This window comes from Gymnogyps californianus, chromosome 1 (genome assembly GCF_018139145.2).
Source record: "Gymnogyps californianus isolate 813 chromosome 1, ASM1813914v2, whole genome shotgun sequence".
NCBI lineage: Eukaryota > Metazoa > Chordata > Aves > Accipitriformes > Cathartidae > Gymnogyps > Gymnogyps californianus.
In genome coordinates, this window is record NC_059471.1 from 24,598,537 (window position 1) to 24,621,536 (window position 23,000).

Sequence of the window (23,000 nt, forward strand, 5' to 3'; positions counted from 1 at the left end):
ATACCTCATTTCAAGTCCTAGTAGTGTATCAGTTGAACAATAAATTGCTTGTAACAGATGAACACTTAAAGAGGCTATCTAAAAATCTTGACAGAATTTTTTTAATTAATGAAGAAGATACTAAATACATTTTCTCTTGGTTATAGGGGTATCTCAGTGAAGACCAATTAAAAGCTTTGAATGCTCACAGGCAGTTGATGAATGATAAAAAGCAAACTCAGATACAGGAAGAATTCAAGAAGGCTTTAGAGTCAGCAGAACAGGAAGAAAATGGTTGTTCCAAAAGAGATGTGTCTACTGTATGGAGATTATGTGTGGTAGACTACAGAAAGCAAGAAAGACATAAAGGTTAGTACTTGGAAAATTATAAATAACTTTTATCTAAACGTGGTAACTGGCCAACATAGCAGGTAGATTTGAAGTTTCCCAACAGTATTCTAGCTTGCATGTTAATATTTCCAGTTTTATTTGGTTTTTGGTTTAGGGCTTTTGGGTGGGAGGGAGTGTTGTGGATTTATTTTGTTTAAAAGCCTTCAAATTAGTATTGCACAGCTAATATATCCTAATCTGATGTTGTTAGGAGTTCTACTGACTATCTGGCGTCCACTGCTAGATGTTTGTTCATTGTTAAAGGAAGGCAGTCGGTACAGAATCTACCAGCTGTCAACATCACAGTCCAAAGGAAGATCAAACTCAACTAACATACAATTAACAGCAACAAAGAAAACTCAGTATCTACAGCTATCAGTAAGTGCTTTAAGTGCATAAAAATGTATCATTAAAATGTATCACAGTCTATATAAGTGTGTTGTAAATACTTTAACATCTTGTGTTTCTTCAGGTATCACAGGAGATGCTGGTACAGCTTTTCTTTCCAAGAAAGGCTCTAAAATTCACCAGTTTGTCAGATCCTTCTTTTCAGCCACCATGTGCTGAAGTTGATTTAGTCGGAGTTGTAGTTTCTGTTATCAGAACAGGTATGTTGTGGACCACATTCATGTCCTCCCGTTGAATAAGCACTAGATTTTTTTTATTTCTAAAGTCAAAATGATCTTGGTGTTGTACCTGCATCTCAGGCCTATGAAAACCTGCTAATATAGCCCATCACCATGAAACGCTGGCAGATTATTCCGTTTTCCTAAAGAAAAACTGTCTTCGCTTATTAGCTCAGGAAGAATTTAGTAAGGGAGGATCTAAGCTCAAGAGAAGCTTTTCTTTATTTTTTTCCATAAATGGTGGATGTAAGTTCTCACATTTGTGTTCAGCCTCTGCAGAAGTACCATCGTGCATGTATGTGAGCTCCCTCTTTTGTGTACAGTGTCATAGAATGAGTGGAATGCAGGCACTGGAGCTCAGGGGTAGGGACAGGTGGATAATCTTCTGAATAAAAAGGAAAAGCACCATAGGAGTATTGGTTTTTAAGCACTGGAACACAGACTTGGAGTTGTTTTCTGTAATCAGTAAGGAGATGGTGTAGAATACGAATGAAGCATGAAACATCTGTTACCATGCAGATAGGCTGCCATGTTACATTTATCAATTCTCTTTCAAGATGTGTGTGACTTTTATAGATACAAATTGCAGTAATCAACCTTTACTTAAAGATTTAAGGTTTAATTCAGAATTTTTTTCTTGCCTTTAGGTTCCACTACTATGGTGTACTTATCTGATGAAAGCTATAATTTAGTGGCAATAAAGATCTGGACGGATCTCAGACACTTTGCTATTGAAGATGTAGTTGTCCGCTGTTCGTTCATTTCTGCAAGCAACCTTCAGTGGCAATCTGAATTCAGATCAGAAATTCCTATGCTCTTGGCTGGAGATCTTTCTGTATTCTCAGCCAGTCCAAAGGAAAGCTATCTTCAAGAGAAGGTTAATGAACTGAGAAGTACGATAGAGGTAAATCTGTAGATTTTTAGTTTAATGATTAATTTTAGTTACTGCTGTGTTACATTCATCACCAAAAAGTCCGTTAGTACTAATAAATCTTCAAAACAAGTGATGCACATAATGTTGAAATTGAGGGGATTTTCTGGGAGATGGAGTAAGGTGTTAATGCACTTTTCCTGGAGGACTCTATGTATCACCAGTTGAATGTCTTTTGATTTTTTTTTTTTTTTTTTTTTAAATTCAGCTCAACAAACACTGTCTTTAGGACATGCCACAATCTTCTCTGGCTAGCAAAAAATATTGTACTTGTCAATAGGGAATCTGGCATGGACAGTTTGGCTCTAGCCTTTCAAAAGTTGAAATTTACTGTCTTGCTCAGCTGAACATATTCAGTATCGGATTGTTTATTTTATTTATTATTTCAATTTTCTAGCTATGCTAAATAGCATGTCTTGGTCATGCGTTCTCACTTCTTACTGAAAAATAAGTTTAAATACAAAAGGATTTTTTTCTTGTTAACAATAAAAGGAAGGTATGATATTTCCCTCCACAGAAAGTGTAGCAGTCTTCTAAGTTGTTGGTTTGATATAAAATAAACTTCTAGTGGGATTATGATAAGAAAACAGTCCTAAATACTTTGTTTGTGAGCATATAGTACTTACACAATTTGAAAAACAATTGTTCTGCATTGTAAACTGTTCTCCTTTATAGAATGTGGCCTCCTTTTGCTCTGATGCAGAAAGTAAATTGATGAATTTGCTACGAAGAAATCTCTCATTTACACCCAGTTTAACTAAAAGATGTGGCTTGGAATGCCCCTCTCCTTCCTGCAACTCAGGTCTTTATGCAGAAGATAAAAGTTTGGTAAGCCTCTGGTAATTAATATTGTGTTTATCCTGACAGTACATACAGTAAGGATATAAGCAAGTTTTATACTGATAGCTGTGGTGAATGGTCTCACTTCTCAGTCCACTCCATACGTTCTCTTCAGGGCAATGCAAGCTGATTAGAAGCTTTCTCTGTGTGTGGGTTTGGGAGTATTCCCCAGGAGGAACTGTGAGACTATTCTTCCTCCAAGCAGTACATGAAAACCTCCCATTGTGGCCTGTGTTTTCACAGCATATTTTAAATATTCTGAATTTTCTATGAGTAAAATGAATCATCCTTTCCCTGTAGATGATTTATCACTTCCTTGGTCCCACTGTGAAGATTACCTGACATGGATGTCACCGGAGGGAAAAATCTTGATCTGTAAATTTTTCTTTCACGGCATTCTGCAGTTCCTGCCTTTGTTTAGAGAATTTACCTCCTGGTTGTCTTTTCCTAGATATTGTTCGCTGTTTCCAGGATTTAAAAGGGAAGAGGTATCACCTAGTAAATGTTTACACTTTATAGCAGTCTTGACAAAAATTGAGTTAAATAGTACTCAAGTTTCCCATGAAGGCTGCTGGTGGCAAGTTGTTCCTGATGTGGAGTACTGAGTGCAGTCAGAACAAAAATTTTTCCTGCCACTGGTTGCGAGGCAGGTGGAAACACCCTGATGTGAGACCAATTCCTGGGGACTCAATTTAAGCTTATAAGGCATCCTTTTCTATTTCAGAGGGAGCGCTAATATTTAATTCTGAAGGTTTAGTTTATATCCGTTTATTAAATACATTAACCAAGTTAAAACAAATGAGACATTAAAGGTATTCTCAAGTTAAGCATGTTTGAATAATTTGCTGTGCAGCGTCTATCTTGTGTGTATTGTTATCTTCAAGTTTTTTGGTCTATATTCCATCCCTTTTTTCTTCAAAATTTTTTCCTTGTTTTTCCCTATTTGACAACCTGTTGAAGATATATCCGATGCAGTAGAAGACTTAACTCCTTTTTATAGGTGCTTTGATTTCTTACCATCTGGCACAGAAAAATTCCCATACATTTAGCTTAGATCTCAGAAACGGAATGTAAATGTGCTGTCTTACTGTACATGTAAATAGTGATTTATCAAGCATCAATACTTGAAAGAATAATATTAGTCACCATCAGAACATATCAAACTAAAGTTAAGTTGGACACGAATGATGACATGATGACATAGCATTTTTGTATCAGGTTTTTTTTTTCCCCCTGTTTTGTGGAAGTAATTGAGGAAGCTAATGAAATAGAACATTCTATTCAACATAAAACTTATCTCTTTTTAACTAGATCTCTTCTAAAATTCAAATAAAGCATCCAAGCCCTTTGTCAACTAGCACACCAAATATGAAACTTGTCACACAAGGGTCAGCAAAAACGCCTTCATCTGCTACAGTTAATGAAGACCATCCCAAAACCAGCAAAAAGAGAAAAGCTATGGACTTCCTCAGTTGCATACCTGCCCCTCCACCACTGACACCAATGTGTTCAATAATTTCTCCATCTTTAAAAAAAGCATTTCAGCCTCCACGAAGTTTGGGTTTACAGCACAGCAAGTCATCAAAAGAAACAAATCAGAATATTGGTCATGTCACCCCCTGTAGAAAATGGAGAGAAACTGTCCATCTTCCTGAGAATGACTTGGTTGCTGATGAAGAACTTGCAATGATTAATACACAAGCACTCATGCATAATTTACCAGAAGAAAAGAAGATTGATTATGTAAATTAAAACAGCAGTACAATAGCTACTATTTATCTTTCACCCAAAAATAGTTCCAGGTCTAATGGAGAAGCAAATAACTCATCAAAAAGCAGTTCTGAAGTAGCTGAGGCTCTTCAGAAGGACCCAAAGGAACCTGAGGACTCGTTCCCAGCCCGCAGAATGCTACAAGGACAAAAATCCCGAAAATGCTACTAAATCCACATGTACAGTATTGTATATATTTCAAATTCAAATTATTTTTACACTTTGTACATTAAATCCTGATTGTATTTAATAAAGCTGTATTACAAAAACAAAGACTCATGAAATGACATTTCATCTGCAAAATAATTTGGAGTTGAGTAATTATACATTTCTCACAAACATGTATCATACAATAGCATCGGTGTGGCTGAAGGTTTGATGACATTTTATAAGCCATTGCTTTGATTCTGATGCATTCTTAAATTACAGCAGGATATTTGTTTCAGTCTAAAGCAACCAGTTTTGTTACCCTCTGCAGTATTAGAATAGTTGTTTGGCTATCAGAAGTGGCACAGGGCAAAATAAACAATTCTTTAAGTTTATTGTTACCAAACATAACACTTTAATTCTGAAATATTGCTCTGTAATTCTGGCACAGTTCTTGTACTTTTCCCCTCAAACTTTCCATATAGCGCTAAAGGAGTTTTAGGGAACAGCTATGATTATTTGATTCGTAGCAAAATGCCATACAAAGGTATTAATGATAGATGCTTGGTTAGTGTTTCTGAGCTACTCCTCCTTAAATAAGCACTTGAGGCCACAGCATCAGGAAAGATAATCAGATCTTTCTTTGATTTCATCACGAGGTCTTTCTGCTGGGAGTGAGTGAGTACTTGAATTCATTACTTTGTTCCCATTAATTTCAACAGGTGAAGCTTCTCAGAATTGGAGTTTCTCCACTGGAGAGGGAAACAGTCCTGCTAGACCGGCTGCCAACTCCACATTCGAGCTAGTTTGTTGTCAGGCTGCCCCTTGCCCTGCTGCTTCCCACCACGCATGGGTCAAAGAAGGGATGATGTTTCAGAACTGAGACCGCCAGCTCCTGCTCAGCAACCTTTTGGGGTCCTGTGCCGTTCGCTTGGCTCAGGTGCTGAGCTGGGGGTGGCTTCTGTCACCAAGCTGGACATTGTAGCAGGACCGGAGAACTGCGATGGGCTGACACAAGCTTGCTGATAGTTCTGTAAACCTTTGTGCAATACTGCAGAGCCAGGCTCCCTAGGCCCCCTAGTTCACAATCTCATACATCTACTGTGTCCTGAAGACAGCTTGGCTTTTGCCCAGAAACGGTGTATTTCTTCATACCTCTTATACTTCTCTGTCTGCTAATTGCTAGATGCATATTTCTTAATGTCCCATGTGAGCTGTCTTCACTTCCTACTGCAAAATAACTCACTACTGTCCTGTTCTATAAGCACTGCCTAATAATCCACACTGACTTAAAAAAAATTGCCATCACAAATGCTGAGTTTTAAAAATGTTTCATGAGGCTTCTTGATGAGGACATAGTCGGCAGAATTTTAACAATGTGGATAAAACTACTGCAGGATAGCTTCTTTTCTCACTCATCCCTCAATCAGTGCCTTCTCAGCACTTAGTGGTAGGAGTTGATTTCTCCCCTTCCAAGAACTTTTTTTTTCTCCTTTCTTAAGTCATTATTTTGTACTTCTGAGTTAGTTTGGGTATTTGGTAGCCTTGTGCTTCAGCTATTCAGAGCTGCTCCTGTAGCCCCATTCCTACTTAGAACTTAGCAAGCACTAGCTTAACACTAATGTTTCCTTGGAGGAGCCTACATATATGGACTTGTCTCAGGGTCAGTTGAACTCCTATGTCTTGGCAAGGTAAAGGGCTCAGTTTGGTGTGTAAAGTGTTTTGCCTGCAGGCTGGAGAAGCTGTTGGGCTGTGATAGAACCGAGGTAAGACCGGCATGAATCTGGGCAGCAGAAGTACAGATAGGGAACAGCATCAAATCTTGCTACAATCTGTTAGAGCTACCTTTTCCACCATTCACTTTGCCTCTCTTAAAGCAATGCTCTAGGCAAGACGGAGTGGGAACATAGGAAAGGTTATACAGCCAGATAGAAAGTATTAAAATGGCAAGAAATGACAGCTGCCTGGAGAAGGAATTGGCCATATGACCTGTAAGAAAGAGAATTTAGGAATATTTATTGTTATCTGTTAGTGACAGAGCATGATGCAGAAAAAGCCCCCAAAAGTGTGTGGCACAGCCAGTAAATTTCACTGAATGGATTTTTGTGGAGGAAGAGGGATGAGAGGGAGTACAGTTTGTACTGGGGATAGTGCTCTTAGATCGGTCATGTAGAGCTGCGAGACCATAATCCAGTGACATTTAAAGATTTGTAAGAAATAAAAGTAATTTAGAAATGTAGTAGAAAAATACAAGAATAAAAACAGTTTAGAAAAAAGTGTAAAACTAGAGACTTCTATACCCTGATAATTAAAACACACTGAGGAATCCACCTCTTCAGTTAAATGGCATGTTGTTTGTACGTGCCACGTGAGGTCTCCTGTTTGAGAAGGCTGGAGGGGGGTTGGAATGGGCACCCATGGTGTAATCTGCATTTGGTCCGCTGGAGCTTCTCTCACCTCTGCTTGGTTTTTCAGACTGAAGAACACTGTGGAAGGTGACATTGTGCTCGTATTGCTCTTTCATCCGTTGTATCTTTTGCCACGGGACGTGATGAGTATTTCTTCTGTAGAGTCAACATTAACAGAAAATACAAGTATTTAGCTGCCCATGTATTAGGGGTTATCTTAAGCTTGCTAAGGTTCCTGATATGTTCAGGATAACGGTCCATGTCCCCGCTGATCTATTTCTAGCCCTTTTTTCCCAAATTGTTCACTTCCACCTACTTCTTAAAAATATTATTGTGACTGCTGAAAAATGTAACGCAAGTATTTTTGCAGGCAGCCAGGACATAAGAAGTTAGACAAATGCTTTGAAATGAAAGAGCTATGTAGAAGACCTGTGTATTATTTTATACGAGTATTGCTGGGGTTTAGTGCTTGTTAGCCTCAGGGTGAGCTTTTATAAATCTGGAGAAATGCAGACAAGGGCTGTAGATAGCCCAGACGCTGACTTACAATCAACAAGTACAGAGGTCAGAAAAATGTTGTTGCTTTGTCTGAGCACAAGTGGGGAAAAATCATACCTGATGTGGCTCAGGCTCCGGGGCAGATTTGTAAATGACAAGTTTGAGAGCGAGGGGAACAGGATGCTCAAACATGCAGGGCTTTCTGGATAGACCAGAAACAGCCACAGTCTCTCAACATGTTAGTGGGAATTGTTTTTCCGAAGACCACTAGGAATTTCTGCTTGTCTGTGAGTTTGCAAACTCTGAATATCTTTGGTTTTGCCATTTAGCTCTCTACAAGGCACGATTTGTGATCTAGCATCTAAGTTTGTCCTGCATCCGTATTTTCAAAGCCCCGTGTTGTGCAAATCCTGCATTGCTCAACGTGTTTTTTCCCTGCTGGAATTAAGGTGACAGTAACGCAGCAGGTTGCCAGCTCCAGCATCCCACTTGCGAAGCCGGCACGAGGTCCTCCAGCAGCCAGTGCCCTACACACATGTGCAGCCCGTGCCTGGGACCAGCAGCCGGCACAAACTGTATTGCCAGTAAAGACACAATGTGAAACCAGACTGGAAGCAACCTTCAGCTGTCCCGGAATCATTTGCCAAAGAGCTGCTCCAAACTGACTGTATTTGAATTAGCTTTACAGTGCTACTGTACAAAGCCGACTTGTTTCAAATGATTAATGAAACAAAATACAAGTTACCGAGTAGCTCGGCCTGTAATGAATGATTACCAGTAAAACCTGCCTCTGCAGTGATGCCCTACAAATGGCTCCCAGCTGGTGCTGGTAAAGCAAGAGCTGACACTTGCAGGTGACTGCTGAGGCTGTTGATGTCCTCGCCTGCCTTCAGCCCCAAGCCATCGGCTGCCATCTGCCATGTCCTGCCTCAGCCCGCAGCCGCCAGCGCTCTGCGCCCCGGCCCTCTGCCCTTTGTCTCTGTCACGCACAAGAAGGAGCCGTGCTGATTTTTGAGTAGAGTTCCTAGCTGGTACAAAAGAAATAGATGAGTGGGAATGAAGCACCCGTGCCCTGTTTTCTTGTGATAACACGGAGGTTAGCGCGTGTTAGCTTCTGGATCCAGTAGATGGGAGTGCACTCGCCGCTGTAACATAGTTTACAGCCAGTTGGTTAAAGGCTAGAAAATTAGCCTGCATGGAGTTTTTTGTGATATAACCATTAACCCTGCAGCCACTAACCAAACTAACATACTTAGAGCTCTGTTTGGCTGCCTCTGTATCCTACCACATTATGCAGAGTTGATACATTCATTGTATCCCTTTTGCATGCGCGTGTTAAGATCTTTAGAAAGATCCTCTAGAACCCCATTTCCTGACCACACTTAATGTAGCATCCCACCGTGCTACAGCACGACAATCTTTGTTATGGTTAGATTTTTTAAGAACAAAAGTCTGACTATTGTTTGTAGTGCTTAGAAGTGGTTTTGTGCCCAAACATGGAGTGCTGCTCAAAATACAGAATGAAAATCAGGGTTCCTGCCCCAAGAAGCTTGCAGTATAAATACACACTTCAGGGGGGTTGCTTTTTCCACTGCCTGACTCACTTCAGCATGGTCAGGCTCTTTCAGGGCTGCATTCACTGCAGACCAGGTACTGAGTAATAGAAATTTTCCACGACAATCCTTCTGTTGTCATTTACCAGGTTACTTTTTAGGGTATATGAAGAGGAAGAGGGCTGACCTTTCCCAGAGCACGTCAATAAAATGAGAAGTTGCCTGCTATATCAAAGAGAAAAAAACTTACCTTGTCAGTTCTTGAACATTGAACTTCCAGGGTGTGTCTGGTTCTTGGAATATAACTTCATATCTATTTTCCCGTGCCTGAAGAAGGACACAGAAGCTTTAGACGTATGGCTGCCGAGCTCAGGAGCAGCCAATCTGCCAGACCCCCTGAGATTTTATCTGGCTAAGAGATGTATGTCATGTACCAGGAGCCAGAAAGAGGAGGATAACCGTGACTCCCATCAAGGTGCTGGCCTGAGTCCCAGCTAGTTCATTTCCTTCTGCATCAAAGGATTTGGGTCTTCCAGCAAAACTTGCCGCAGCATTGCCGCAGTCCCCGTCGCCCATGGCAATGGCATCCTGACACCTGAACTCTCTGGAAGTCACAGGTGGTTCAAGAGCCGCAGGTTGGCCATGCCAGTCTGGAGCTTCTGGGAGTGTGAGGCCAACATCTACCACTCATGCTGTGTCCAGCCACTGAGTCTACAGGCCTCAATTTTTTTTCAAGGTAAAGCAACATATTTGTGTGTGTATGTGTATATATATATGTATGTACATACACACACATATATATACACACACATACACACAAATATACATATACATGTGTATGTATATATATTTAATACAATTATTGATTGCTTTTGTTTTGATTTGGGGGAAAGGAGGCAGGGAAATCTGTTGACCTTTTTCCGTCTTGCCCACCTCTGGCTGTGCTCTCTCACTTGCTTCCTACTCACCCACAAGAATTCACAACTGCTGCTGGAGTGACATGTCCAGGCTTTCTAGCACCACTGTTAATTCCTGCATCTTTCGTGCTCCCATACAAGCAATACTTAGACCCAAATTTTTTAACTGACAAGACCATAACCCAAGAACAGAAGCATGACTATAATGTTAGCAGACAGGCCACATTATGAAACTGTACTAAAAATATTGCCGTCTCTGGCAGAACTCCTGACAAGAGGCACCAGTGGGTCTTTGAAGACTCTTTATGGTGTATTTTTCACAAGTCATAAACTAAAACTGTAAGTCATATCCTGATATATTTGTCAACAAATAGTTTGGGAACTGTTCCATTCATGTCACTACTGGGGAAGGGGATGACATCCTGATCGCCAAGAAGTTTCAGGGCAAGTTCAAAGACACTTAATCTTTTCAAGTAATTTTGCCTTCACTGAGGTATGTAGCTGACTAGATAAAACAACTACACTGGCACCTCTTCCCCTACTTCTTCACAATATCAATCATTAACTATAATTAGAGAACTAAGGGCAAATGGAAGTAATTCTTTTTAGCCATGTTAAGAACTGTTTCAGTCAGATCACCTCTTAAATGTCATAGCTGAGCATATAAAAGGAATAAATCAGAGCTTTCCCTACCATCATCACATACGGCTTCATTTCCCAAGCATGGATGTTGGTATTATCAATAATAACTGGGCTTTTCCCATTCTTCATTGCCTTGCGTGCTGTAATGTTAACAAACACATTAAGTAAAGCTAACATGTATTAAATAACAGACCGAGCCAGGTCTTACTAGCCCCAAAGTGTCTTCTCTTTGCCCACTGCTAGCACGCTTGGTTCCCCACCAGACGTGGGTTTGTAGCTACCACCCAAACGTGAGCAGAGGTGGGTGCCCAGCAGGTGCTCTGCTGGAGGAGGGGATGCGGCCGCTGGCTGTGCTCAGTAGCAGGAGCTGAACCTCTCGTAGAACAGACTTAGCGGTATCACAGCACTAGGTATTTACAACAGCTGAAAAGGACCGTTACTTGCAAAAGATCCCTGTTAGAGGATCTCAAAGCGTTTTTCATTGCTAGAAATGAGTTCAGAGCACAGCCACAAAAGCATGTGACATTTTTCTCTCTGAAGTAGAGAACTGGGTTGTTTCATTCTCAAACTTATAATTAGGTTTGCAAGTTTTCCTCCTGGCTATCACTAACTCCTGTAGCACCCACTTCCAAGTCAGGACAGACATCTAAGAAGTTACGGTCTGAAGGATGCGGCGCATACAGCTGTACTGAGCAGCTGCTGGGCTGGTATTTGCATGCCACCTGCTGTTACCAAGCTTCAGCAGTGCTACCTAATAGTCACCGGTTTACTTTCTAAAATAACATCTATAATCACCAACTTTTTTTCATTTATAAATTTCTCTCTTATAAGTCAGAAGAAACAAAATCAGAAGCGGTGAATGTATTTTTTTAACCAGTACCCCGTGAGCTGCAGTGTATGACACCATTTTGCGATATTTTATTTTGGGGTCTGAGTTTAAAGACAGACTGAAAAGCAAAACTATTCTGTGAAACCCCTGGATTGAGTTCAGTCACCTCTCTTTTGGTTCCATTTGTGTGCATCCTCTAGGAAGTCAGGCTCAAACATGTATACACCGTTTTCGATAAAGAAGTCATCAGTACTGAGAACTACAGCACCGGGATAGTCACGTTTCAGTTGTCTGGAAAAAAAAAAAGAGATGAAAGAAGGATTAGTATATGCTAACACATGCCCTTAATAGAGACCATTAAATCAAGAGCCATACGAATGCTCTGCAAATATGCACAGTGCTTCATTTGAAAAATCCCAGCTTAAACGATCTGAAAGTAATGTAATCAGTAGATGGACACATAGGAGGAAAGGATATTAATCATATTAATATATTCAGTTTTCTTTCTGAGTTATCTGAGAAGGTATAATTGTAAATACAAACAAAACCCAAACCCAAACCTGCTAATCCCATGGAAGTTGGTCTCAAAAGACAATTTGACCATTGGAGTTTTGCTACAGAGAGATTTTTGAAGATAACCAGGAGAAATGATTTGTCATTTAGTAAAGATGGTCTATATTACCATCAGTTTGTCTTGTTCTTTTTTTTTCTATTTTTGGCTACAAAGCACATAGCACTTTTTTTTTTTTAATTTGCAAACAAATATCTGATTAGTCAATATTTCTTACTATTTGTTGCAATTTTATGGTTCTTTCTGCTTTTCACTTGTCCCTGTTTTACTTAATCGTCCTCTCGTAGAGTTGAATAATTTTTGTTTATTTTCAGCTTTTAAACATGTTTTATAAACGAATCTGAATTGCCTAAATTGGCAGCCCCAAATGCAACAGATCCATAAAACCAGTCCCCTGGTCTTGTGGTCAGTGGCAGAGGGCAATCCCCCTTCTCTTCACGCTGATGTGTGTCCCACAGCGATGCTCATTCAGACCTGGGATGCCCATGGAGGGTGGACGCGTGTCCTGCCGTAAGCTGACCGGCTGCCTCGCAGACAGTGACTGGCTCTAGGAGGTGGAAGTGCTGGCTTATGTGGTGATTTAAATATGAAGCATCCCTCTGCCAGTCCTTAGAGAGCATTAAAAAAAAAAAAAAAAAAAATCTTAATGCAAAATTGTGTTCCCATTTGTGTGTAATCCAGAGTTATTTGTGTCCATAGACAGAATTGTCTATTTTTTTCAATCAAGGGAGTGTTGGGGGAGGAGGGAGTCTCTGCAAGAAGTCAGGGAGAGCCCATGGCATCGTCTCACTGCTGTCTCCCTGAGGCCCAAAACGTCTCTGGAAAAGAAAGTAAGGCCAATCGAGAAATCTTGTGGCTCTCAGACATGAATGCTGCTGCCCTGTTATCTCACACCACACACCGTCTCTGGTCCCTGGGACTTATTCCAGCTTCCCTGATAAAATGCTTCTCTTCCATCCCCGTAAGCTGCAAAACAACTATTTCTCAATGTTTTATCTAATTGAGCAACAGCAAGGGAAAGGGTGCCTCTAGGTTATCGGCAAAAAACCAGACACACAGACAGAAAAGGCTTAATTCTGTCATCTCTACCTCTGCCCTAACCATTTACGTACCAATTTTACCCTAATCTGCCTGCTAGCAGCAATTCTTCACTAGGATTGCACTTTGCATTGAGCTGAATAAAGATCAGCTTCTGACTTTGTTCCGCCTCCACTGTAACTTCTACCATCTGCTGTTTAATTAATATTATTCTGTGGTAGCAACCGCCCCAGAGAGCAGAGACTTCACTGCTGACGAACTGGCCAGGACTGGGCTGCAGCCACTGTTACGTACCATTTAGCACCTACGTGTCATTATCTTCTAGCTCCAAAGAGATGTTTTATTCACATAATTACTGCTGGGCAAACAGATCTAATGAAAGTCATGTTGCAAACTGTTAGCAAAGAGTCAAATTATTTTTGCTTTAATTTTGGTCCCAGGCAAAGAATTCTTATCGTGAAAAGCATGGGAGCACCTAATGCTTATCTGGTTACTCTTGTGCTGATAAACTGATACACTCAGCTCTCACTATAATTCAGCACCTCACCTTTCCCACTGCTTTGCCCATCTGCATCACAATCTCTACTCTAAAAAATTGACTGTGCTAAAATATGTGTCGTCCCTTTAGCTACTAATAGGCACATAAAATTGTACACATCAATAAAAATCTCAACATTATTTTTTTTCTTGCTCAGTGTTTCTTTTAAAAATGTTCTCAGCCAGTGCAAATTTTAAAAATTATTTTCCTAGCATATACCTTACTAAATTTTTAACACATGTATGCACACTCACATGAGAGCTTTGCTATTAACCCTTAAGCAATCTAAATAGTATGTGATTATCTGTAAACTCAGACTACTGCCCTCATATCACTGGTAATTAAAGTAGGTAAAACTTGTGCTTCAAAGGAGGAAAAATATGGCACAAAATGTGCTAAGAACTATGAATTACTGTCACATTTGCTATACACATACCAAACAAACTCCTACTAACAGCAAGATAAGAAAACATTAAGTGGAAAAAAGAAGATGTTTTACCTTCTGCTTATTTTGCTGTTTTTAACTTTTAGCTTTCTAAAACAACCAAACTGACACTAAAATTTACGACCATTTTCTGTAATCCCCTATTGCCCATGAAGCTGACAAAAATCCTGTTTCTTCTGTCCCTTATAATTTCAAAGGGCACCCAAACCTCTTTAGTGTGTTCCTTGAGAAATAAGCCGCCTATGATCTACACAGGACCACAAGTTGGTTTAGAAGAAAGGTTTTACATAATCACATCAGGCTCCTCATCACTGTACACAATAAAGATGCCTATATTTTAGCAAAATATACACCAGCTATGCAAAATGGATTTGTGACCAGTGTTATTAATTAATACATTTTGAGCAGCACTGTAAAAAGAAAATTACCCATTGCCTTTAGATCAGTAAGTGTAAAGCATCCTAAGGAGAAGAAAAACGAAATCTCTTTGCAAGATCAAAGGGTACGTATGAGCTATGTTTGCATTTTTTAAAAAAGCCACTGAACTTGAAGTGGTGCATTGGGATATGCAGTATCTGTCAAAGGTTCAGTATTAATTTGCCTACTTGGGACATTTAATTACACAGTGTTACAGCTCTCTATCTTGCAGTAGATGATACAAAATATGTTATGCTCTATATCTTGCTAAAGCAAAGTTTGCTGCTGTTTCAGAAAATACAAAGGATAAGAAAATAAGAAGAGACAGGGGGATGTTTCCGCTGCTTGCAATAAATCTCCCCAAATCCTTTTTCCCCCTTCCGCAAGGCAAAGCAGATTTCCACGCCAGGTACCGTATCTCATTAGATTGGCTGATACAGTTGGGAAAAAAAAAAAGCTTTCAGATGCTTCTGCTCTTCAGCTCTGACACAACAGCAGCAAACTTCATGTATCTGCCAGCAGGGCCTGGGAACAGATGAAGCCCCCGGAGACACGGAGCTGTGCAGAGGCACAAGCTTCACTGCCTGCCCACACCAACCCCACCGGCAGCCCGGGTAGCAAGGGTGCTTCTGAACGACGTGGCGTCTTGGCTAGTGTTGGTGCACACTCATCTGCTGTCTCACCCTGGTCAGATTTATGATGGCTGCTGTGATTAAAAAAGGAGAATCTTTCTGTTGAAAATGCAGCTGTGTTTCTGTTTGAGCACAGTAGCACTGTCACAACTGCCTCAGTGAACAGACAGGTGGCTTTAGAGTCTCCTGCATTATTCATCCGAAGATCTGTTCCCATGATTTATACCATTTTTAAGTCCCCTTTTTCTAAATAGCATCTTCAGCACTTTCAAACAATCATTTCAGATTTTAACTGTATATGTAGACAACAAAATAATTATTCAGTGTTTCAACTAGCTGGATGCATTAGAGTACTTGGGAGAAGTCTCCATGATCACTAGTAATATCATTGGAGATGAAAAAAATCCATAATGGTATTCCATAGGCTGCCATGTTTTTCCATCAGAAAATTTGAAAATAAATTAATTTCTGATTTGAGCCTGGTAAGCAGATTAGAAGGAACATTTTCAGTGCTCAGAAGGCAACAGAATTGTATGTCGGGCAGATCTCAGAGCCAGTAAATTCCCAAGCTACTTCCAATGTAACAGAGATCAGAACATGTACGTACTATCCCATGCAACCACTTTCTCTGGTCACTCTTCCTAACACAAAGCATTCCCGTGGTGTTTAAAAGCCTTTAGTTTCAGCAGAAAATCAGAACTATGAGATCTGGAGCACATGCCCAGCACTATCAGCTGTCTGCTGTGTTTTAACAACTCCTAGTGCCCTGAGGACTTTGCCCTGGTGGGAGCCTGCCAGCCGATCGCTGGGCTCTTGGCAGGGCACATACATGCCTTTGTGTCTCACCCACGGAGCTTAGAGCAGTGCCTGCATTTTGTAAAGCAACAGGCTGCGTGTCGTAGTTGATAAACGCATTCCGGAGAATCACCTGAAGCGGTTTTATACAAAGGTAAATGTTTACTGTGCGTTGCTGCCTGGAAGCAGGAGCTGCAGAGCTAAAGTCCATGAACCCTGTCAGAGCTGCAATTCAGCAGTGAGGTCGGGGTGCCGGTAACAGCGGCAGGACTGGCCCAGGGCTGGAGGGGCTGGGACGAACTGGGCAAAAGCAGCAGAGAGAACGGGAGAAGGTACGGATTACACCAAGCAGTGATGCCTCAGTGCCAACGCATCTTTTCCCTTCTGTTCTGGAAGATTGCTCCCTCTGTGCTTCATAAGGGAGTACAAGAATGACCCCATTTCGAGTGATAAATCAACAGCAGTGGCTGAAAAGTTACATGTTTGATCATGCCCAGCCTAGTGCTTGAGCAAAACTGCTAGAGGGTTACGTGTCACTTGTGCTGTGCATCACAGCAAGATATTGTCGACGAGCTGGAAATACAGCTACTGTGCAATAAAGAGTCTGTTGGGGAAGCAGGTATGAGCTTGTATGTGGCTCATCTGATTTTTGGAGGCATTTTTGGAAGCTATACCCGCTACTGCACCTCAGATAACTGTTTTCTTAGTAGTTACCTTGGTCTGATCACGAAATCTGTACTGTGAAGTCGAGGGGAACGCGTTCAGGAGGAGGGTGTTACACACGCCTCGTGGAGGCTGTTGGAGATGCAACTCCCAGCTGCCCCTCTTCTCCTACGCACTTCTGCTGGTGGTGACGTACGGTGAACGGTTAGAGGGAGATGGTTAGGGTCACCTAAATATGTGGTTCAGGGAAGTGTATCCTTAACAGTGAAGCAATTGGAAAGCTTTGGAGATTGGTGGTGAGCAGACCAACTCCTCGTTCTGCCTTGACTATTCAATATATCACAGGTGGATCCTTCACTGTCTTTATCAGAATCCGAAACCCAGACCTGAATCTATCTGTACCAGTGTCGGCTGCTCTGAGCTGGGGGAGTGACTGGGATGGGGAAATCATTTTAACAAAGATGCCATAACTAAATCTTACAAAGCTGTATCCAAACAGTGCTGGCTGACACTGAAAGGTCAGGGAAACGAGTCATGGATCCGAGGTTGTTCCTAGGATTGCGTGATGAACTGAAAAGGGGCCTTTCTGCTGGAGCTATCACCGGGATGCGATATCACCAGTGATAACATCCACGGTTCGTGACACTTCTGAGCATTGTAAAGATGTACAAGTTGTAACCAAAATACTGGCTGATACGAAGAATGAATGAATGAATGGAGGTGTGTGTGAAAGCACCAGAAGAAATAACAGAGCAAAGACTAAAACAGTGGTACACACTGACAAGCAAGGACATCGTTAACAGCAATAAAACTGGGAAAGGTTCTGTTTACCACTCCCCAAAGGCCAGCACTCAGCTAAGGCCCAGCACGGATGACTGGCCACTGGAAGACCCACGCTCTGACAGCGGGATGACGGCCAGTGGGTCACACCGGCCCGCAGACACCTTTCTTCTTCCCCTTGTTCCAAAAGGGGGAGAGGCTGCAGCTGAAAGGACACCCAAAATGGGAAAATGAAAATAATGTGCAAAAAACCCCTGCCTAAGATTGATGGAGCACCAAGTAAGCAAAATGCAGAGGCAAAAAGATGGCAGCATAGAAACTGCTGGCTGCAAGGTGCCATAGCAGGCCTGACCAAAACCCACCCTGTCACCACCAACAGAGAGGAACCCAGAAGAAAAAGTGAGGATGGGACAACTGAAGGTCCTTGTCCTCTCTGATTTTGGGCAGACCATCTACACACATGCATCTCGGTGCTTGCAAGTATTTAGCTGTGATAGTGTGAGTGAATAAAATCTGAGAGAATAAATTTGAATGGGTAAAACAAGCTCACCGAGGGCTTTTGCAGATAAACAAACATCTTCCTCCTCCCGTAGGATCTTGCACTGAGCTTTGTTGCAGTAATTTTCTGCAAACATTGCTTTGCTTAGCGCATTGCATTTACCAATGCCAAAAGGTACACAATGTGGGAATAGCAAATCTCAGAATTTTCTTGGCACAGGCCTTTCATCATCTGGACAGAGTTAATGGAGAGGTACTTAAATGCTGTTTTTACAGCTGCCCCTTGATCTGCGTACTGCTGAATGGCTAAATGCAATGATACAATTAACCAGAGTTAGATACAATGATACAATTAACTAGGGGCTAGAAACAGTGTAAGTTCCTCAAACGTTCATCTCATGTAAGTGAAACAATACTTACAACTGATTTTGTAAATCTGTCATTAATAATTAATCTTGTGTTTCGACCTACAAAAAATAGGTGAGTCAGTTATTTGCATTGCCTGAGAATATGGCCCCAAATCATTACGTTCTTACTGTACTACGAGCAGACCCAAACCCCTCTGAAGGAGAAGGGCCTGCGCTTACGTGACCTCCTTAGGGAGACATGTATTTGCGGTGTCAGTAAAAACACAGCATTTGGCCGTTCATTAAAGACCTTGGTCTTGCAGAAGTCCAGTGAGGCAGAAGGCACAGCGTGACAGGAAGGACTGTACCGACAAGAGGAAACTGCAGACTAACGCGGTGTACCACACAGCTTCGTGCCGCCACCTTTCCCAGCAGAGCCCTTCCTGTGGCAGCCCGTGATCCCAGCATGGGTTCCTCACCCGAGCAGAGTAAGAAGACAGCGAGTGTTCTTCTTTTGATGGAGAGTGGGTGGCACTGGGAGCTGTGGGATACCAGGCTGCGTGATACCGGATTACGGCTACGCTGCGTCACACCGACTGTGGTGCCGTCTCCCAGCATTTCCCTCTGGGTTTTTCCACCTATTTTTAATCAGTCTTGGAGCTGTTGGAGAGTGGAATGGTCTCCGCTGCCCATTTTATACACCCCTACAGCTCTGACCAGGAGCGCAGGACATCATGAAAACAGACGTCAGAGTTGTTGTCAATTTTCACAGTCAGACAGAGGAAGTGCTTTACTGTCTGTGTGATTAACCACAAAAAAAAGCATCAGTGTGGTGCTTTTTCAAGAAGAAATAACAACTATCACCTTGGCTTGGGTGATAAGTCCATCTTACTAGGAACAACCCTTTTGATACTGCTCACTCAGAACACCACCACACACAGTCCTATAGGGAGTATATCCAGAAAGCAGTTACAGCTAGCTGGAGCAGTAAAGCTTTGAGCCATTTCTGAAGACAGAGGAGGTTTCCAAACGCCTGTGCTTATTCGAGGTTCCTGCGGGGCTCCCACTTTCCCTCCCGAGCCCGAAAACCAGCTCCGAAGGGGTGCCTCAGCCTTCTTCCAGCGGTTTGCCGCAAGCGTTCCCCGTTCTCCGCTCCGAAGCGGGGGCCAGGCGGGCAGAGGGCTCCCCGAAGCACCTGCCCGGCTTTACTCCCCGCACCGCACCGGGTGAGCCCCGCTCTACCGCTTCTGCTCCCGGCACACGTACCCTGCAGCGGGGCCGGGGCCGGGGAGCCGAGCCGCGGCAGCGGGGAGCGGCCGGGAGCCAAAGGAGGAGAGACCCGCCGTCGCCGCGAAAGGCAAAGGGCTCCGGAGCCGCCGTCGCCTTACCTGGCCAGGGTGCTCTTCCCGGCGCCCGGCAGCCCCCGCAGCAGCACCAGCCTCCCGCCGAAGCGGCCCCGCGGGGGCTGGAGGGGCTGGAGGCTGAGCTCCCCCAGGGCGCGGAGCAGCCGCTCATCCATCCCCCCGGCGGCCCAGGGGCCGGGCCGGGCGCGGCGCCGGCCAGGGCGGCCCCGGCAGGGAGGCGGGGGGGGGGGGGAGCAGCCGGGCCCGGCCCGCAGCGGCGGGGTGGGACGGGGACGGGGCCGGGGGGGGCCCGGGGCAGCCGCTCTGGAGCCCGGCCCCGGCCCCGGCCCGGGGATTCCTCCCCCGCCACCCGCTGCGGCTTGCAGAGCGCACGGACCGGGGAGCGGGCGAAAACTCGCGTCCCGCGGTGGAGGGTGGGTTTGGGATCCTAAGTTTCCGAGACTCTTCCCCTGTGAAAGTGAAAGCTGCCTTAAAGAGAAATACACAGGAAAGAAAGGACATTTGCGGCTCGTACAGCAAAACCGTTCAGGTTTGGCTCAGGCACTAGCTTTCTACCTGCAACGTTAGCCCAAGATATCGTCGTTAATTATTTAAAACCAAGATTAATCTCCAAATTCTCAAAGACAGGAGAACACAAGCCGGTGCTGAAAGTGTTCAGTCCCATGTGCTGCCCATAGGTACTGTGCACTACAGGGCATCCCAGAAAGGGAATCATCAAATCAGTTCAGAGGAGTGGAGCTAGCTACAGGACCCCAGATACGGACTGATCTTTTTTTTTCTTCTTTTTGTTCTTTTTTTCTTTTTTGATAGTAATGGAGCTATTGGAGTCAACCCCCCCTCCCCAGCCCACCCACCCCTAAAAAAAGCAGACAAGGGTTCCAAGCAGATGTAGCTAAGTAACTGCCCTGCACTGCATAAATGACCCTGTGCATCACACTCACTACATCAACCTCACTTTTTTCAAACATATTAGCACATGAGAAACTATATGAAAGTTTAACAAGATTTATTTCCCCTAAAGAAAACCCGATCTGCTTTAACTTGATCACCACACAAGCCAAAGAAATTATAATTTCCAGTAAAACCAAAAATAGTTAGTGTGGTATCACACTCTCCCTCTCAGAGCCACACACAGTATCAACCCCAGCTTGATTAGAAGCCAGCCTCAGGTATGCCACAGGGACACACCGCCATTGAACCACAACACTGAAACTTCAGGTTCTGAAGTTTGCAAATAGTGCTAAAGAGAGCGTTCACATACCGGGAGAAAGCTCAGCTACCTGGGATGCAGCACACCAACGCTAGCTGAAGCAAGTGGGGAAAAAAGTGGCAAGGAAGAAGATACATAAACCTCGAAATTCAAAGATACCAGGGGAGTTTAAATTTAACTTAAACTGGCAACACCCTACTAAAAGATGAAACACCTTTTGTCCATACAAGAATACTGTGACATTTTGAAAATTGTTTTTATTTTAAGCATTCTGGAAGGTCAGTATTCAGTAACAGAAAATATAGGCATTCAGATTTCTCTCTCAATAAATAGAAGTAGGAAGAAAATACTAATCTTTGAGTGACATTTTCTTGAAATCAGACTAACTTTTCTGCTGCCACTGGTACATCAGGTAAGTCTGAAGCTGTGGTTAGGGCCAGCATGAATTACCTTCCTCCTCCCCGTTACATGTTGTATAACGTTCTGCTCGTAGAAGAGCAGCACATTTCCAACCAAGGAAAGGAAAAATCACTGACGTACATGAGAAATGCATGAAAAAAGTGCAGCCAGTAAATTTCGCCAATGGTACAACATTAATTTAGGAATACATACATCTTTAACTGCTTACATGTATATGCAGTATTTAAGTGGAGAGTGGGGACACATCGGCAATTTAGACCACGGTGGAGCTTCAGCGTGACTGCTCTTCAGCCGATGCACAATGAAAAGGGTGCAGGGAAAGATGAGGAAGAGGAGATGAATAAATGGATAAATATTCTGGATCTGGAAGCTGTGGAAGTGGGAAATACTATTTCTGACAAGTACACACAACCTAAGCTTCCTTGCTTCTCCTCATTGATCTTTTCTCACCTTTTTCACCATATGTGAGGTGAAGGTTGTCTTTTCTGTCACTCCCTCTCACTACAAAGAAATTTCCAGCCCTATGCATGTCTCATAATTGACAAAGGTTGCTCTTTCTGATTAAATTAATCAGGTGTCATTTGATTTGTCCTTTCACCGCCCTCCATTCTCTATTGCCTGTCTCACCGTCATCATTTGCTATTTCAGCAAGCACTCACGATTTTTCTCAAATAGCCATCCTTCGTGATCCTCCCCTGCCCCCACAGCCCCCTTCTCTTTCTGGTCCATCCCACCACACCTCTTGCTTTCTGCTTTCCTCCTCCTGTTCGTGGTTACACTCATGTCCTTCTGCAGGTGGAAGTGTCAGCCACCTCGGCATCATGAACTGGGTCTGCCCTCAGCACTCCATTACCAGGCATCACAAGCACCACTTTAAAGACAGATGCACAGAACACGTCACAACATTTTATGGACCACAGCAATACATCCGGGCAGTTCTGTGCTTCTCCAGAAAAGCAAAAGCAACAGAGAGCTGCTGGAGAAGCCTTGCCCTGTTTACAGCCTCCACAAAAAAAAAAGAATGTAGATGAATCCAGTCACACCTTGGGAAAAAAACCCATGAAATTGTGTTTTAAAAACACGGGATGAAATTCATCGCCTGTGTAATTTAGCTCACTCTACATACGTAAATGTTTCCAACTTTTCTGATAGCTGTGTGGGCCTTACATAGACATTTATATGAGCAAAATTTTAGATTTTACTGTCAAGGGTTCATTAATGTCTGCTGCTCATCTCCCCCTGGAAATCAATACTCCACTCATGTTATTGGGACAATTTCCTCAGTAACAGAATTGCTACCGGTAAGGCACTGTTCTAGTTGAGGAATAAACACCATGCTTAATTTTGAAGGAAAACCACAATATTTAAAAAAACCAGACAACTGCCTTTAGCCTAAATTTCTCCTCACATCGTAAGAATTTTAGGTAAAAAATGGCAAAAGGAATACCACTAACAGAAACATCAAATCACTGGTTACCAGTGCTAGTTATAGGTCTTATCAGTCTACCACAAACCATACTCGTCTTTCCTCCAGTGTGTTTGAATCAGGTCTATATTGAAATTTTCTCCTTATTTCTATAGTCCCAAATGAGTCTAGCTGAAGGGAAGCATTAAGCCTGGTTTCAGGAGAAAAGAAGGTAAGTTGTGCACCTCTGGATGAAAGAATAGGAGCAACTGATGAAGACTTATTCCACTTGAGGTTGTAAAGAGACTGGGATGTAGTTATGACTGACAGGATGAAAGGCAGGAGTA

General features: G+C 42.7%; 2 protein-coding genes across 2 annotated transcripts in view; one reads left to right on the top strand and one right to left on the bottom strand.

The window, feature by feature from the left end:
• The window catches only part of BRCA2 (BRCA2 DNA repair associated), a 42,061-nt gene extending 37,354 nt beyond the window's left edge, over positions 1–4,707 (top strand). The window contains exons 22-27 of the mRNA XM_050914158.1: positions 147–348; positions 581–747; positions 842–977; positions 1,643–1,899; positions 2,602–2,754; positions 4,078–4,707. Coding sequence (XP_050770115.1) covers positions 147–348; positions 581–747; positions 842–977; positions 1,643–1,899; positions 2,602–2,754; positions 4,078–4,518 — 1,356 coding nt within the window. The 3' untranslated portion in view covers positions 4,519–4,707. The remainder of the gene's footprint in view (positions 1–146; positions 349–580; positions 748–841; positions 978–1,642; positions 1,900–2,601; positions 2,755–4,077) is intronic.
• A 348-nt stretch (positions 4,708–5,055) lies between these two features.
• On the bottom strand, positions 5,056–19,773 carry N4BP2L1 (NEDD4 binding protein 2 like 1). Its single transcript, XM_050890646.1, has 5 exons — positions 19,643–19,773; positions 11,697–11,821; positions 10,753–10,841; positions 9,393–9,469; positions 5,056–7,247 (listed from the first exon to the last, which is right to left on the bottom strand). Exons 1-5 carry the CDS (start codon positions 19,771–19,773, stop codon positions 7,019–7,021), a joined length of 651 nt encoding a protein of 216 aa, XP_050746603.1. The 3' UTR covers positions 5,056–7,018.
• Between the last annotated feature and the right edge of the window lie 3,227 nt (positions 19,774–23,000).